The sequence below is a fragment of the Pseudovirgaria hyperparasitica genome (assembly GCF_010093815.1).
Source record: "Pseudovirgaria hyperparasitica strain CBS 121739 unplaced genomic scaffold EJ05scaffold_1, whole genome shotgun sequence".
Lineage (NCBI taxonomy): Eukaryota > Fungi > Ascomycota > Dothideomycetes > Acrospermales > Acrospermaceae > Pseudovirgaria > Pseudovirgaria hyperparasitica.
In genome coordinates, this window is record NW_022985549.1 from 3,188,684 (window position 1) to 3,206,269 (window position 17,586).

The 17,586-nt window shown below is 49.4% G+C and overlaps 4 protein-coding genes across 4 annotated transcripts; 3 read left to right on the forward strand and 1 right to left on the reverse strand.

The window, feature by feature from the left end:
• The first annotated feature begins 65 nt into the window (after positions 1 to 65).
• Positions 66 to 741, forward strand: EJ05DRAFT_42067 (uncharacterized protein). The gene has a single exon (XM_033741462.1). It carries the CDS (start codon positions 257 to 259, stop codon positions 602 to 604), a length of 348 nt encoding a protein of 115 aa, XP_033605973.1. The 5' UTR covers positions 66 to 256; the 3' UTR covers positions 605 to 741.
• Positions 742 to 3,705: 2,964 nt separating this feature from the next.
• EJ05DRAFT_42131 (uncharacterized protein) lies at positions 3,706 to 4,190 on the reverse strand. The gene has a single exon (XM_033741471.1). It carries the CDS (start codon positions 4,114 to 4,116, stop codon positions 3,793 to 3,795), a length of 324 nt encoding a protein of 107 aa, XP_033605974.1. The 5' UTR covers positions 4,117 to 4,190; the 3' UTR covers positions 3,706 to 3,792.
• Positions 4,191 to 9,544: 5,354 nt separating this feature from the next.
• EJ05DRAFT_42279 (uncharacterized protein) lies at positions 9,545 to 13,245 on the forward strand. The gene is made up of 5 exons (XM_033741480.1): positions 9,545 to 9,763; positions 9,819 to 11,936; positions 11,985 to 12,263; positions 12,320 to 12,416; positions 12,463 to 13,245. Exons 1-5 carry the CDS (start codon positions 9,740 to 9,742, stop codon positions 12,882 to 12,884), a joined length of 2,940 nt encoding a protein of 979 aa, XP_033605975.1. The 5' UTR covers positions 9,545 to 9,739; the 3' UTR covers positions 12,885 to 13,245.
• An 888-nt stretch (positions 13,246 to 14,133) lies between these two features.
• Positions 14,134 to 15,991, forward strand: EJ05DRAFT_460293 (uncharacterized protein). Its single transcript, XM_033742606.1, has 3 exons — positions 14,134 to 14,503; positions 14,559 to 15,356; positions 15,423 to 15,991. Exons 1-3 carry the CDS (start codon positions 14,372 to 14,374, stop codon positions 15,768 to 15,770), a joined length of 1,278 nt encoding a protein of 425 aa, XP_033605976.1. The 5' UTR covers positions 14,134 to 14,371; the 3' UTR covers positions 15,771 to 15,991.
• Positions 15,992 to 17,586: the final 1,595 nt, after the last annotated feature.

Sequence of the window (17,586 nt, forward strand, 5' to 3'; positions counted from 1 at the left end):
GCTCCGTACCAAATCGCAGCAGTTTGCTTCCTTGACAAAATATGTCGCCGCCCAGATGACCCGTCGGCACCCCGTCGGCAAGGCTTATTAGCATGCTCACCGGTTCCCGCCGTCTGCGGCTGAAAAGTGCAAATCTTATCAACGAAAGCCTCCTCTATACCGACGACCCCACCGGCGTGCGTGCGTTTTTTATTTTGCACGTACTGTAGAACCCCCGGGGCCGCTCGGAGAAAAGAAGTCTTCTAAGCATGTTGGCATGGATTTTAGATGCGATAGCATGCAATGTCCTTTTCTGTTGTGTGTGTTGTGCGCACGGCAAAACTTGCCTCCGCAGGTCGACGGACAGACATTCATCCCGTCCTTTGTTCTATGTATGGATTGCCATCAAATGCGCCCTTTCTCTCGTATCGCGCTGCTCTATCGCATCTTTTTCCAACTGGGGTTCGCGTGTTCTTTCTTCCATACGCTCTCCGATGCCTTGTCTCACAATTACTTGGTTCGACGCCAGAATTCTAGGGACGCCTTGCTTGACCTCTTCGCGATACTCATGATGGTCGTGGTGCACTGGACGCCCCTCAGAGGGCGTCGCTTGATGACCTTGTGACTTATGCCCCTGACTTGAGCATTGGGGAAGCTCACGACCAGAGCACGATATGGAGCAATTGACATGCTTTGGTTCGTCACACTTGGCTTGGTGTAATGATATGATGGGATCGCATGATGTTGCTCAAACTACGGTCGGTCTTCCGTGCCGGTCATGCGCACACACACACACATGAGTTTATTCGGGTGCGTTGCGCCAAATTCGCAGCTACGGTCCAAAAACATGAAGCCGTAGCCAATTCGTGCGCCAGCGACCCGCCGATCTGAGACCGTTCTAGTGGTGGTGGTAGTAGTGCTCGTGGAGGAACAAGGGCTTGTTACGCTGGGTCAGGCAACGAACGAACGCCAAAGATGAACAGATGAACATGCAAGAGACACGTAGCATGTCACGATCCTGTCTCATCGGTCTGGACAGAGTGGAGATTGCGATTGATGATTGGGACGGGGGAATAGGGTTTGTGCGGCCGTTGCGGCGCGGAGAAGAGCCTATTGAAGCGTATACGTACGTACACATGTAACGCATGTGTTGCTTGATATTATCTAGATTGGTGCTGTAGGGGATGGTGATGGGACCATGGTACAGCCTTGCGCTTGTTGTCTTCTTTGTCGTTGTTCGTCGCCGAGGTGTTTGTTCACTTGCTGGAGGACTGATCGGTCAAGGTATCGCAATAGGCCATCCACATTGCATACGGGATATTCGATGGGTGTGACGGGATTGGGTCTTGTTGTGGAGCTTAGTGGATAAGATGTGGGGTTTTCCGCTCCCACCCGTCGTGCATGCATGACAACATGAATGTTCACATTCGAGGTGGTAGATGCAAGATGAAGCTCAAAGTCGTATCGTAGTGTTTGCCTCGTTGCCTTGTTGTCGCCTGCTCCAAACCCACTGCAGTTATTGCTTCGATACTGTGGTATTATTGTTTGGCTTCTACTGTGACTACTGACCGTTGTATCTATATCGTACATTGTGTCTTGAACCCTAAGGTCTATGTACAGTCCATCTTCCATATACTATATATCACGCCTCCAATCAAACATATCACCTACCCAATTCCGCTGATCCCAGTCCCCGCGTTTTCTCATATAATTAAGTATCCTTCCATTTTCCTTAAGGTGCAGATCCCCCAAGGCCTGCCACGCTTGTGTGGTCCATTCAGCCTGCCTCGTTTCGTAGCGTTATCTGGACAGATCATATACCTCTCTCGAATCACAGGGCAACCGGTTTGGCAACCATTTGCCTTCTTCCTGCGCATCCTCCTCCTAGTTCCCTTGCATCTTTCTTTGTATCCGCTCTTCTCTTCTCCGCCTTGGCGTCTTGAGTCATTCCTCTGTGAGGATATCCAGGTTTCGAAGGCTAGTTTCATGCATGTATACACGTATCCTCCACCCGATGTCCGTCCATTCGGCCGTCCGTCCGTCCATGTTCACATATCCACGTTCACACATCCACGTTCACACATCCACGTTCCCACATCCACGTTCACACATCCAGACATCCAACCCTTAACCCGAGGACCATCGCATAGCATCACTTCTCACTCCCGGAGATCCACACAACCAAGTCCAATCTTAAAACTAAACGTGTCAATTCGCAATACATCAACATAGACTACATACTACCCTGCATACATGCAGAGCAAGCCCATCTGGCAGCACATCTGCCCATCTTCCTCTTCGTCTTGTGTTGGTCTTGTGACGCAACTTTTCTTCTTGTTATCAAAACTCCCGCACATGTATGATGTGCTGTGACGTGCTGTGCTGTCTTCGTTGGTTGTGGGTGATTGGGGTGTAGAGGCTGTCCGGTGGATGGGATAGGATATGATAGGGGGAATGAAAAGAAGGAAAGAAGGCAAGATGTGTTGTGGTGTAGTGTGGTGTAGTGTGGTGTATGATGTATGGATGTATGGATTCATGTAGAGTGTATTGTATTGGACGCCTTATTCATTGGGTTTTATGTGGGTGTCAATACGAATGAACAGTATATATATACATGGCTCTCTGTTTTAGTCTTAGTCTCATTAAAATCCGTCTAGAAAGTGTGAAGGTTTAGAGGGGAGGGGGGGAGGAAAGGTTTGCATTGAGAAGAAGGATGCATGGTATGAGTTGTTGTTGGCTTGTAATTTTCTTTTTGTTTCTTTCATGGCTTGTTGAGACACTTGAGTCTTGAAGGAGTACTATTTGTGACATTGTAGAGCATGGTATATATCGCATTGACAGGAGATCAGATTGGTTGACTGGTTGATTGATTGATTGCATGATTGATCGATTAATTGCCTGACTTGAATACATACCTGCCTGTCTTGCCTGCCTGGTCGTATTCCCAATGTACCCCTTTCAACCGGTCTCGGTGCTCTCGGTACACTGGGCAGCATACGACAGACCCATGTAATGCCATGCCCAGCTACCCAGAAACAGTACATGGAATATGCATGCAGGCATAAACACTACAAGCATCGGAGCTACGTCAAAGCGTTCGGTCAACGGGACGGCCAGCTCTTCGCATGACATCCCTGCATGCTCACCTTCTCCCTTGCCCTTGCCGGCCTTACCCTTACCTAGCTTCCCTTCCCAGCTAGCGCGCGTGTATATTGGTATATTATATGATATCGATTGATATGGGTATATTATTTATTGACTTGTATAAGGTACTGGATGCTGTACATGGGATCTGTGTATGTGACATATAATGCATAGCACAGGGATGGAGCTTGCTAGGGAGAGTATGTGCTCTGTGTACTTCTTGTGTATATGTCTTAAGTGAAATTAGTTTCTATGCTATGCTAGGAACATCCGTGAATGGTACGGTGGTGAGGGTCAGTGAGATAAGACACGTTTCGATACGCACGGTCACATCCACATCCAACACCACGCGGTCCACGTTTACAACGTGTACACACCGCGTGTGATGCACGAGTGTGCGCACGTGTGAGTAGCAAGGACTGGTTCTAGTGCGATAATGCAGCGTTGGTGTGGATAGATGTGTGTGGGTGAGTGAGGGGTACGCGGTAGCAACAAGCAGGCATGTGAATGGACGCCTAGGCCCGGCACCCTAGTCCAATATCAGACAACAACGACGGGATGCTCTAGCAACGACTCACAAGGCAGACGGAAACACAGCCCTACGATAACCGGGGTGTGAGTAATTAGACGGAGCAGTTCGATCGGTAGATAGGTGTCTCACTGTCGGCACTACGCAAGCGAGCAATACAAGGGGGTGTGAGGGATTCTACGCGCCACTACTAAGCTTTGATGACCTCGACGCATGGTGAGCACTGAGAGGACGGGACGGGACATGTATGAAATGTGAGACAGTGCATGGATAGCTAGACTGGGGTCCGAGAAACGGCATTCCTGACTTCGAGAATGTCTGCGGGGTGGTTCTGGAAGGAAGGCATGAGAGAGTGTATTGTGTTTGAAGGGGTCATGAATGTGGTGATGGTGCACTGGTGGGTGGTGCTTAGATGATGATGGATGCAGCATGGGGGATGACTGCTCGACCATGGATGGATCCATAGACGTGGGGACGTCTGACGGCTTTCGCCTAAACAGATCAGGACCTCCGAGACGGCTCGGTGTGCCTTTTCGAGTAATAAGCAGATATCAACATTTTCTGCTGTTGTCACTGTTGTAACGACTGTGGGGGCCAAAAATGAACCTTATCCCTCTGAATGCTCGGTCGACTTTGCGAGGATAAATAGAGCAAGGCATGTTGATTTTTGTTCAGACCCTGCCCAAAAGACGAAGAGAAAATGCAAATATAGAGGAGCTTTTAAAACTGGACCCCGTGCCGTGGTCATCGACCATGTGGCGTCCACGGTTCGGCAAGCTGGAAAAGCAAGTATATCTCAAATCACTGTCGCGGACATAAGCGTGTTAGCACCGCGAGTCTCCGATCTTTGAGTAGAGACAGTAATGGACTCGGTGTTGTAATCATATGATGCAAGGTCCAAAATGCTCATACTCCCTGTGTTATGTGGGCGGCCTCTCGGATCCTCGATGTTGGACCGCTCGTGTGTCCGTTTCAGCCATTGAAAAAGAATATTCGTATGACCTTGTCCTCTGTTTTGCTATGTCGTGCTGGTTGAGTGCATAGTTTGGAGTGGCTGGTATTCTCATTACAGGCTTTGTATCGGTGTGAGTATGAACGAGCGGCGTTGTAGTTCTGTCCAGAGGGGCGCAAAGATCAGGGTCTTTTGATCTAATATTTTGTGATCCACAAGCTCTTCCAATCTGTTTACTCGCGATATGTCATCGAAGGTTGAATACTTTTACCTGACTGCGACCGTAGAGTCAAGAATCTTGTGTAGATGTAGGAGAGTTTTCAGGGGTGGTCAACGGACAAGATAACTTTTGTCAACCTGTAGAGAGGACAACGATTCGTGTCCTATCATAGAACGCTGTTAAAAGGCTATGCTTACCATATGGTCTCTGCGCTCCAATGATGGTGATCCTCAGAGGTCGAAATATGTGGCCTTGATGAGAGCGTGCATGCGACAGATGATAATGTTCCAGTCATCAATCCAGGAATTCTAGATCGAAAATTTTGAAGTGTGCTCTTGTTCTCGAGAGCACTGCCTAGCCACAGACTGGGAGGCCTTCGTAGTGACCTTGCGGTCTGCCGATTTCAGGTAGTATTAGGGGCCCGAGTCGTTCAATATCAGATAGATGGCGGTGTGTCGACCCACATAAGGGCCTTGACCTGGTTAATGTTAAGCAAATATGTACACAACACTGCAGTGCGAGGGAAACAATGTCGTGCTCTAATGGACGAGGACATGCCCAAGTGAGGATGGTCATTGCTGAAAAACAGTGTCGCATCCATAGCCTTTCAGTTGGCCACTGATGTTTGCTAGGGAATGCACTGGAACGCCCCTTGTCACCACAGTTCCATATTTGTGGAGGTGCTGTGATCCAAAGAGCTTTTGGATAGTGTTGCAGTCCGACAGCCTACATCCAGTATGTTCGCGCAATCTTGACAGAACACACAGATGAAGCTCGAGTACTCGTCAGCCAACCTTGTCTCGAACGAAGATCGTGGCCTTGAACATGTCCCTTTCGCCACATGCTGGAGTTCTGACTATCCGCCATATGGCCTGACGAATATGCCATGTTCAGCTGAAGCCGCGTACTCCCAGACTCACGCCTCACAAGGACGCGCAATCTACAGCAATATGTCCATGGTCTTCGAGTAGTTTTGCGACGTGCATGGTGTGAAGAGTTGCTCCACATCAGCGAGTTTCGTAGTTCGTGAACGTCTGATTGGTCGAGGGGGAATTGCTGAGGGTGGCGGTGCAAGGTGGCCAACATGGAAGCTTCTCTAATTGCGGTTTGCCGCCTGCACATACCAACGGATATCGCGATGCGTCAGTATCTCCTCGCGAGCCCGATTTCGGTGGTTGTCGACGAATGCGCTGCCGTAATATCTTGCCTATGCTGTATCGAACCCCGATTCCATGTGTTGACTTTTACGGGAGGCAGTAAGTCGAAGCATCGCTGATAATGTCGATCGCCATCGAATCACGTTATCGCCACCTTCAATATGTGAAATGAGGCTTTGACGCGACTGAGCCTTGAAACTTGCAGGACATGTTCAAAAACTCGTCGTTCGACGCACGGGAACGACGATCTCGAGGCGCGAATGGTGTGATGGTGCAATGATAGGCGCTCAGAAGTTCACAATCCTTGTGAGCTTTGATCCTGTGGCCCGCATCACGCATATCGTAAAGCTTCGCTTTGTTGTTCGATCGTGTGAATGGTAAGATCTATGTTTGCCTCCGTCCAAGAGCCCTTCGTCAATGCATGCTGTCCCGATGGCAATCCATAGTTGACAATTTGTTGCCCTATCGGATGGCTACGAAAGTGTAATTGTGAGTTGATCGAACGAAGCGGGTTGTGGAAAGAAGTGTCAGCCTAGCAAAGTTTGACGTGAGGTCTCACCCTGTTGTATTGACCGTTATGCTATTACTTTTCGACACATCAAATGGCCATGGACAGTAAAGATGTGCACGGAACGTGTGATTGGTTCTGGTTGATATGCGATATCCGCCACAAAATGACCTGCTTGTCTTCCCTGTACTCTATACAGACAGCAGTAATGTTCCCGATCAATGCCATTGAAAAGGAGTTGAGCCAGCATGATATGACAAGACAGCATCCAGATACAAGTCAAGACCTGCTGGTAACAGTGACCCGATATGTGATTCCATGTGCAGCCGCTGTGGTCCAGTCATAAAACCCTTTTCTTCCTGCTTTTGCGTCGTTTCGTCATCTTAATTGGCCATGTCAAAGTGACATCAGCTCAGCCATATGAAGTGGCGGCTGAAAGATGGATTTAGTGTATACTACACCTGGGAAACCGTCTTGACCGCTATCTGTTTTAGTAGAGAGTAGACTGGGTTGTGTACCGACAGATTACTGGTCTCACGGTGGATTAATGATCCTGAACCGGTTGGCTCAAGGTTTACAAGCGGTGTTTTCCGGCACACTGGAAAGTGAGTCTTGCCGTTCAGCCAACTCTTGATGCATCAGTCGTAATATGTAAGATTCCTCGTTAGCCTTAATTTGGCAAGACATGGTGTTGGTTTCGATTGGCGCTGAGAATGCTTTGCTTGATGTTCTGATATGCTGAACGAAGATTCGCTGCACATTAAGGTTGACAGTTTACTCGACATATGACTGAAGCTGACGAGAAATGAGAGTCTCATTTTACGGTCAATGACAGAGAGGAAAGGGTATTTGGGCTGAAGTTACAAGTGAACCAAGGCACTGGTGATGTATGACAGAACAGCGTTGAGCTCCTCACCTACCATTTTTACCGCATGGAAGTGCACTTCTTGCCAGACTCGATCTCCGACTTCCAATGCTATGGATACTGGATGGTGATTTGGAGAGCTGGCGGGGTAGACCATGCTGGCGGCCTTGCATTACGACTCGGGCAGCGCCAGGTAAGCGTCCTGAAAGTCATCAGGCTGCGTTGTCGGTACTGGATTATTGAATAGGACTCGATCAAGAGATGCATGAGCACGAAATGCTGGCTGATAGTGGAGCCCCTGTGTTCCAAGGTCATGGTCTATTCGCAACAGGCTTTGAGGTGAGGTGACAGTGCCAGAGCGAGCAGTACAGCGACACGTACCTCTCCTACCTGCAGCACTGCAAGTGCAGGCTGAGAAGTGCTCGTTTGGACTGGGACAGACATACGGGAATCTATTCTCAGATAAATGACCAGTGGACGGATTGAAAGGATGACAACGCGGTCGAGCGTATTGTCTGGGACATTGGAACAGGGCAGATGCGTCCACTGTCGCCGACCTCTTCGGTGAAAGGTAGTGCAACGCCTCACGTCTAAGCAGAGCCGGCCACACACAAATAACAGCCGCCTTCTAGCAGTATGATTGAGGCATAGACTAAGCCGACAGTGTGAGTAAGAGAGCAGGCGGCTGGCTGAGGCAAAAACGAATGGAGAGCGTGTCTGATATATGGCCGCACAAGCAGGCTCTTGTGGCATTGAAGACAGTACTGCGTGCCATGTAGCTGTAAGATATCACGCCCGTTGAAGTGGTGATGCAGGCGTCGGCGAGGTTTCGGAAGTGAATTGATGATATGCGGGAATACAGCCTAGATTTCGTATGTATATGCGGCGATGGGCGAATGAAAGCACGGTGCACGAGATCCTGACCGGTATCTGTGTGTACGGCGTATCTACCTGACGTCGATACTGTATACCCGGAGTAGAAGGATATAAAACCAGCAGGTGTCCGGTCAATGACGAATGGACGAGTGACGAAAAGAATGGCATGGAGATTATTGATTTTGGTGGGTGTTGTGGCGTGGCTGGGAATGTACACAGAGGTTGTGTCGGAGGAATGTGCTGTCTGTGTCTGTGCCTTTAATGGCACATGGCCAGCTGCAGGCCCCCCCAGAAGGCAGCTAAGAGCGGCTAAAAGACCGCTAAAAGGCAGCTAGAAGCCGTCAGCCCAGAATTAGCCAGGGTTAGCCGGGTAGGGGGCCGGCTAATACCTGGCAGGCTTGGGGGCCACTTGCCCCCCGTATCAGAAGAGTCCGGGCCTGCTTGCGCTTGCGGAACAGGCAGCAACAGTGCCCGTGGTGGCTGCATGACAGGCTCATCGCAGAAAGTATCCATCACGTATCAGATTCCCGCCAAATCGTGAGCTATTTCTGTTCCACCTGTAGGCGGCCTCTCCAGTACTGCTCCTGCTCCGCATAGTAACTAACCATAGTCAGCACCAAATTGCCCATGATTGTATAGAACTAGTTTGAAGTACCGGTCAAACTGGTGCGCGCACCACATATCTCTTGCGAGTGTTGCCTTGTTTGCATATTTCTACTTTTATAACCTTTCACTCAGCGCCCTCAGCAAGGCCCGTGTCATCCATCGTTGACCTTGCGCTTTCGAGACACTGGTGGCGCTTTGATTTTGCTGTTGTTCCTATATTATTCTTGTTGTGCCTGTTTGTCGTCACCTGCCAATCACCCCACTCCGGAGCCTCATACATGTCGTCCGCTACCTCTCAACACCTAATATATATCCGGCGTGGTGAGTTCATTGCGGCAGTCTTCACTTACTTTCATTTCTTGGTCTCGCCACGCGTCATAGCCTGAGACGCTCTCCTACTGGCCTTGCTGCAGCCTTGTGAAACCCCGCCCTGCTCACAATTCATTCACACGTCTGCGCTAGGTCTCGCCCAGATTCTTGAACCATTTTCCACTTGTTCTCTCTCACCGGGCTCTCTTTCATGCCACAGACTTGACTGACCATGGTAATATAGCTTCTTCACGGCTTCTTCAAGACTCGCTTCACGCCCTGCTACACCTTTGACCTGTCTTCCGAAGCCTGTGCATGCGTTCTCCAGCAGCTCAATAACACATCAGCGTTGCCGATTGCTTTGATTACTGCTATGGCCCAACCTGTTGAAGGTCCGCTCATCGGCAATCGCAGAGCTCGACCAAAGCCTGAAAATGTCGCTACCTATGACCTCTACGCTTGTCCCTACTGTACCGACCAGACATTCCTTAAGGATGACGCTCTCTGGGACCATGTGCAAAGCCGACACTCGCAACAGCTGATCAATCTGAACGTGAACTCGCACACGTCTACAGCACTCTATCGGAGGCTGATATGCGAGGAAGCAGCGCACAAAGCGTGAGTGTGACTTTTACCAGCCATGTGACTTTGTACTAATTCACCGCTCAGCAAGACTTTGACCGGTCAACAACAACTGGGGCCTGGAAAAGGGCCGAGGAAAGCCGGTCCATTCGCGATTACTGACGAGGCCACTCATTCTGAGCTTCAGTTAAGACATTTGACTTTGGAAGGCTCACATGATGACCTAATGCAAGATGGGCGTTTAAAGAAGGCCACCTCACGAAAACGGCACCCCCCACCCGCGGACGAGATACATCAGTCAAAGGATGCCAGAAGAACCTCAAGATCTGGATCCGGGAATCTGGATTTCCGGGCTGACCCATTGAGTAATCATCCAGCTTCAGGCGCAAGGCTACCCGGAAGTGCTTCGTATGAGCCTCATGAGGCATCATTATCTGATCAACCCTACAAGTCCTATAAATCACTGAAACCCCATTTATCCTCACTAGAGTCTAGAAGTCCGGGAAACCCAGATTCTCGTCAGCCCAGTCCATCTCTTGAGTGTTTCAAGACATCGGATCCATCTTTACCAGCAGCAGAAGATATCGACACTACCACAATCGCAAAAAGTGAACCTGGTGACCTAGAGTTTTCTGCTGATGACTGGCAACCCAAACTACTCTTGCAGCCAGACTCTAGACCTATCTCACAATCGCAACTTGCGGCCGAGGTGAAGAGCATATACGCCGGTCTTGTAATGGTCGAAAACAAATGCATTAGCGTTGATAAGGCCCAAGCGGCTGCCGTCCAAGAGAAGGACAGAACACAGCTGGCGCCTCTCTCTGATAAGCACTGGCAAGCTCTCATTGCACTACATCGCACACTGCTCCATGAGCATCACGACTTCTTCCTTGCCTCCCAGCATCCATCAGCAACCCCAGCTCTTCAGCGGCTTGCTCTCAAGTATTCCATGCCCGCTCGAATGTGGAAGCACGCTATACACTCGTTCCTCGAGCTGCTCCGCAAACGTCTTCCTGAAAGCCTTGAATACATGCTATGCTTCATCTGCCTCGCATACCACATGGTTGCACTATTGTACGAGACAGTACCTATTTTTAGCGATACATGGAGGGAATGCCTTGGAGACATCTCTAGGTATCGTATGGCCGTTGAAGACGAAGATATGCGTGACCGTGAGGTATGGGCTGGCATGGGTCGTTCATGGTATGGCGAAGCCGCGGACGAGAACCCTACCGTTGGTCGCTTATATCATCACTTGGCCATTCTCGCCCGTCCATATGCCCTACAGCAGCTGTTTTTCTATTCCCGCTCTCTTGCATGCATACAGCCTTTTACGGGTACCCGAGATTCAATCATGACATTACTCGATCCCGTAATTGGCACGACGCGTACAACTTACGCGCATGCAGCCGACATTGACATAATATATATCAAGGCTCATGGTATGCTGATTACCAGAGAATGTCTTGAGACATTTGATGCTACTACTGATGATTATCTCCGCCAGTTGGACCCTTATATTGGTCGGGTCTCTGCAAAATGGGCAGATCAAGGCATATACGTCGCTGTAATAAACATCTCCAGTCTTTTTAGCCACGGAGAAGAAGGTGCAGTCCTTCGTAAGTATTTTGACATCAAATTTAAAAGAGAAATCGAGGCTCTCACCCGACCGCAAGGCGGCCCAAACGATGATAACGTTAGAGTTATCACGCCACCGCCAGAGGAAGATACCGCAGACGTCCTTGCTCGTCAGCTTGACCTTGTTGCGCAACCGACTTTCGCTTATGCTTTACGCATCACGTTCTCTACTTTCAGATTGACTCTTCAACGCATTGGAGATAAGAATGTCTTTCCGCATATCCATTGTTTGCTTGTCTTTCTAACTAGGGTTTCTTCCCTTAATTACGACTGCTCGGCCATCTTCGAGCATGTGCCGTGGGAAGCCCTTGCCCATTTCCTAAACACGCTCGCGAAGACTGATAATATAGAATTGCCTGTAGAACGACTCGACTTTCCGCAACAAGATGCTGCTGACAAGCGACCTCTTCCGGAAGATTATCTTATTAGGGGCCAAATATGGAGCCTTGATTACTTCCCGGACACTTGGTTTGAGACTCCTGTTGACGAGGATGAGCGACACCTTGAGCTTGCCTCAACGCATAGATCAAGAATTGAGCGCATCCTCTGGCTTGGTATGCGTCTGGTAACTGTAAAGTGTACGCTGTCCGTTTGCGAAGTATCTACTAAGCATTTCCAGGAGAACGGTGCGCTTCATTTTGACCACAATAAGCACGCATGGGCTGCTAATGGAGCTGTCCCCCCAAAGCACGACTTCACGAGGTCGGAGCCCGTTCAACTCGGCAGAAACGAAGAATTGATTGGGTCTCCGAATGTTTCAGCTGACCTAGTTATGACTGGGGATGTATCGACCACTACTCTCACGGATATTTATGATCCACTCCTCGAGTCCACTAAGATGAGCAGCCAAACCAGTAACATGCCGACTATCAAGAAGGTCATCGTTCGTAATTATACAGTACGTTCGCCATGAATAGAGCTCGTTACCTGGATCTAACTCATATATCAACGCAGGTCATTATTTGCGAGACAGACATGCTCCTTTCCCAAACCGATGTCTTTGTCCTGCTATTAAGTAATGGAGACTGGCGCGTGCTCATCCCAGAAGACGGTACTGTACCCTTAATCAGATAGATCGTAGTACTGAGAACTTCTAGTCATTGCTAACTTGCATGCTTATGCTCATGCGATGGAAAACGACACACGAAGAGTACAAGCAGAACAGGCTCTGACAAGCATCAACACGGCATTATCGCAGGGGAAAAACCTTTCAATTGTTGATTCTCAGGGCAATGCGATAACTGACCCGTGCAAAGCTGTGGAAGGCGGCAGTAGTAATGCTACGTACGAAATTCCTCTCGAGAAAATGGACGATGTCATCATCGGCATCACCCGTCGGGTCAGCGATATGACATTACAGGAACCAGGCGAAGGACACATCGTGCCAGGTGCGAAGCCAGCGGTATTGATCGCAGAAAATAGACAGACCAGAGTGAAAGCACGCAAAGAAGGGCTCACCTCGGTTGCCAGCGCGATGATACGAAAACTTCTGTCGTCACAGGTCAAGAGACCCGGATGATACAGGAGCAAAGGGCGCGGCGCGATGGAGTATCGATACTTCATCGCGCCGCGCCATTTGAATGAAGGCTGTCTCATATATAGAACCTTCGTTAACCGAGGATTCCAGTCCGGATGGATCCACAAGTAGGATAGCCATGCAGGAAGGATACCTGGACCCTTCTCTTACCACAGAGGACGTGAGCTCTCGGACTTGGTCGTGCTATCCACACTACTATAGCCGAATATCCAGGATGGAGACGTTCATGAGACGGGAAAGGCAATACAAAAATACCATTAGCGATAGGGCAACATGTATTGAATGGAGTGAATGGAACTTGTAAAGGACCGGAGCTGTGGAAGCTTTCGGTGCCACGTTCTAAACCTTCTGATGTATCCTTCAAGGGGCTAATACCAATCGGCCGGGACACCGACTACCTTCTTATGACTGAATGACCTTGGGACCTGACGACGATGATATATTTGTACGGCTGTTCCTGCTGATTGATGGCGCGTGACCGCATACTCTTCTTGAAGTCCTCTTTTCAATCCTGATCTGGCGCTTCATTCCCGAGCTTTTCATTTGGTGCTCTGATATCTTCCATTGAAGTCGCCGGTTCCATTTTTCCTGACTCTGGCCTTGCCCTTCCACATATTCATACGTTTCGGACCATTCACTGACCCGAGCTGGATTCAGATCAGATATATATAGGTCCTCTTCTCTTCGGAATGGACAATCACGCGTCACATGGTATATAGCTCACACTTTAATATGGTTCGCACAGTTCCGTCTTGATGCAAAAAGCTTATGAGTTCACAAATCACGCCTGCCCCAGACACAGCAGCGATTACCATACACACTTGTTAGTCATTAAATGCGTGCACTCAGGCTCCCAGGGACTTATATCAACTTCATCCTAGACGCCCATCAGGACCATGTCAGCCTACGCCCCAACTGTGCGTGAATGTTCCTGCAGCACAAGCTCAAATCGCACAGTCAACGGCGGCGTTCGGGTAGCGAGTATGCATGATTACACGGTATATGGAAAAGGCAACTGAAACCTCCCTAATTTTGTACAGATCTTGAACTGTGCTTGCATATCCCGTTCCCGTAACCCGCCTCGGGCTAAAATGATGTTTTGCCTGATGCTACCAAAGGCGGCTAGCGCCTTTCGTGCTCAGGCCTTCCCACAGCTAGGTAATATTCGTACTGGACCCTTGCCGTAACGCTGAGACGAACTGCTCGCTCATGTCAGACCGTTCTAGTAGTATACGTATCTTCGTTCGAGCAAGTGGGCCAACCGAGCCAACAAACTAATTACCTCTTGCGGTTGATTCAATAGCTGATGCGATGTTTCCGCCAGTTTCGAGCTCTGTCGTACCTCCTATATAATCACGCTGCGCTCATTGCGTCTGCGCAAGCCTTTTAGACCATCGACACGAAGCTTACCGATCGTCTTCATGCTCTCAAATTAACCGGCGCAGAGTTTCGTGTGACCTCGTTCGCATATGGATGACACTATGGGAGCTCTTACGACTTTTCGCGACTGGTATACAGACACTTATGGCCACCTACACGGCCTACCGTTCGGGCTATTCATTTGCTTGAGTGCTGTGATACTTTTTACTGTGGCTGCACTCGTATGTGTTCTTCATTGTAAGACGAGAAGATGTTCTGGCTAAATCCATCGCTCAGCTCTACCTCCTACTTTTTATCGTTGCCCCGATCCCTCGAGGGCCGTACAGAAACGAGAAGACCTACCGCACAGTGCTACCAGATGGCCGCACGAGCGAAGAAAAGCAATTACCCTGTTGGCTAGATACGTGGCGTGCGAGAAGAACAGAAGCGAGCCGGAAGGATCTACCAGATCTAGCTACAGAAGATATTGAGCCAGCAGAGGTCTTCGTATCGGTGGTGGTACCGTCATACAATGAAGAAGAACGATTAGGAGGAATGCTGGAAGAGGCTGTGGACTACCTACAAAAGCAATATGGAGACGCGCACGGAACTTTTGCAGAGACTGCAAGTGTAGCAGGAAAGCCATCAGGCAATAAAAACAAGAAGACGGTGAACGGATCGGCACATACACTCACGAATTCAACACCGAAGGGTTGGGAGATTCTGGTAGTTTCGGATGGGTCCAAGGATAAGACTGAAGAGGTCGCGTTGGGCTTCGCAAAGAAACACCAACTCGCACATCATCCACATAAGGTGAAAGGGCCATGGAAAAATACCGGTCACGATACACGTATACCTTATGGCTCTATACGCGTAATCACCCTGGAAGAGAACAGAGGGAAAGGAGGTGCTGTGACCCATGGCATGAGACACGTCCGCGGCGCGTACGCCGTATTTGCAGATGCAGACGGCGCTTCCAAATTTGAAGACCTGGGCCATTTGATCACAGGCTGTCAAGCAGTGCAAGACAAGCAAGCACGTGGAGTAGCCATCGGGTCGAGAGCGCATCTCGTTGGAAGCGACGCAGTCGTCAAGGTAATAGTCGTCCCTATTTTTTCTGAATATACTCATCCCACATGCACTTTCACTAACCATGTCGTTCAGCGCTCGAAACTACGGAACTTCCTCATGCATTCATTCCACCTCTTCATCCGACTGCTCACGACCCGGAAAACATCCAAAATCAAGGACACCCAATGCGGCTTCAAGCTCTTCTCGCGCGCCTCCCTACCCTACATCATTCCGTACATGCATTCCGAAGGATGGATCTTCGACGTCGAAATGCTCATGCTGGCCGAGAGCGCAAACATCCCCATGATCGAAGTCCCGATTGGCTGGAAGGAGGTCGCGGGCTCGAAACTCAATGTCGTCAAGGACTCTGTTGCTATGGCTTGGGGCTTGGCTGTGCTCAGGGTGAGCTGGGTCTTGGGCGTGTATAGCCGGTCGTGAGGGTGTGTGCATGAAGATATGAATGATGTGTATGTACTATCATACATACATATATATATGCCAATACCGTAACATAAATGATCTTCTCACCTTTCCTGAATTGTGAAAAGAAATGGTTATCATAGTGTTTAGGACAGGACCCGGCCCGCACGGGAGTGTGTGTGCTCCTGTGAACATGATATAGTAGCACAGCACCTCGAAACACGCCATATCATACATACATAAATATACTCATGACTCGTTAGATACACAATTCATTCATTCGTTCGTTCGTTCGTGGGCTCCCCTTCGATTTTTACAACCATTGTTTGTGGTTATATAGGTCTTCTGCGAGGCGGATCGCGAGATGGGTGGGTATGGATGGATATGGATGTATAGTTGAGAGGGGGCATTGGTTTGAGGGTTTTGCTTGGAAGGTCTTGGGAAATGTGTGGGGAGATGGAGTGTGTGCATAGATATAACAATACCCTCTTTGCTCGCTCTTGCGATTTCACTAGATGGATAAATATAAAAACATAGAAAGAAAATGGTAGCTGGGATCAGCGGAGGAATGGGGTTCAGGCGGATGAATGAAGCGGGTTATTGAAGGGAGGTTGTGGAAATGGATGGACGGGTGAATGAATGAATGGGTAGATAGAAAGCGAGACATTAGGAATGGTAATAGAAAATTTCATGATGGTAGTGGTGGTATGTAGAGAGAGAGTATAGTGAGCTGTGACGGGTCACTGCAGGCAAATTGGCGCTCTGTTACCACAATCCAATTTTCAGCGCTCTGACTATCCAGCAGTGTGAATTTAGCCAAACAACATTGGAAGTGAAGCAAACCACTCCATCAAGCCGAGTCCAGATCTCACCCTACATACGACCCTCTCTCCATCAGCACGCTCTACGCCTCCTGAGAATTTCGCATGAATACTTGGTCGAACGCAAGACAAACTAAAGGAACAAGGAGAAACTCTTTAGTCGCACAACAAGCCCGTTGGCGTCTACTCACTCACACTCCTCGGTCTGTGCCCCTCCTCGTCTGTCTCGTTAGGAGCTTCCCTGGGAGCGCGTAAATTCCAAAGCGGTGAGGAAATGACAGCACGAGCGAGGCAACTGGCCACAGGGTGATGACGAAGAGATTTTGGCTACTATGCTGTGTAAGTGCTGTGTGTAGAACTGTGGGGGTTGTGCCTTGAATTGAGGATTAGTGTCTAGGGTAGAATGACTTCCGGAAGGCAAGTATGCAGTAGAACTGTTGTGCTGAGTTGATATTCCACCTGCCCCTGACGTAAGATTGACGCGAAGGGTGTCTGTAGTGCACATTCGTACGATTGAGTCAATTCACCGCAAACTCTGTATTCTGCGTGTGGGCTAGCTGACTGCTATGCATGTGGGCCGTCCCGAGGGGCCCGGTGTAGGAGTTGCGTAGCTTCTAAGAGGTGGATCTATGGGTGTCCTAGGCGTATTTTAGGGATGCAAGGGAGGGAGGGAAGGAAGGTTGGGAGGATCGTGTGGAACACATGTGTGCGAGGGACGAGGCAATGAGGCGGTTTCTGTGCGATAGCAAATAAGAACCGACTGCATAGTGTTATGGAGAGGATGTCTGTAAGATTAGTGGCGGTTGTGGAAGGGAGATTGTGTTGCTATGTTGTGTTTGCCTTGCTTTGGAGATTATTTGCGGTGCTCGGGCGACTTCTTGTGGTCATTGACTCAAGGGGTATCAGGAGGTGGAGTCCGCGACGAAGGGGGGATAGGAGGCGAGGACTATGGCGGTGACTCGTTTCTTGTATTAGTGTAACATGTTGAGTAACCCTCAACTGTTCGTCAGAGC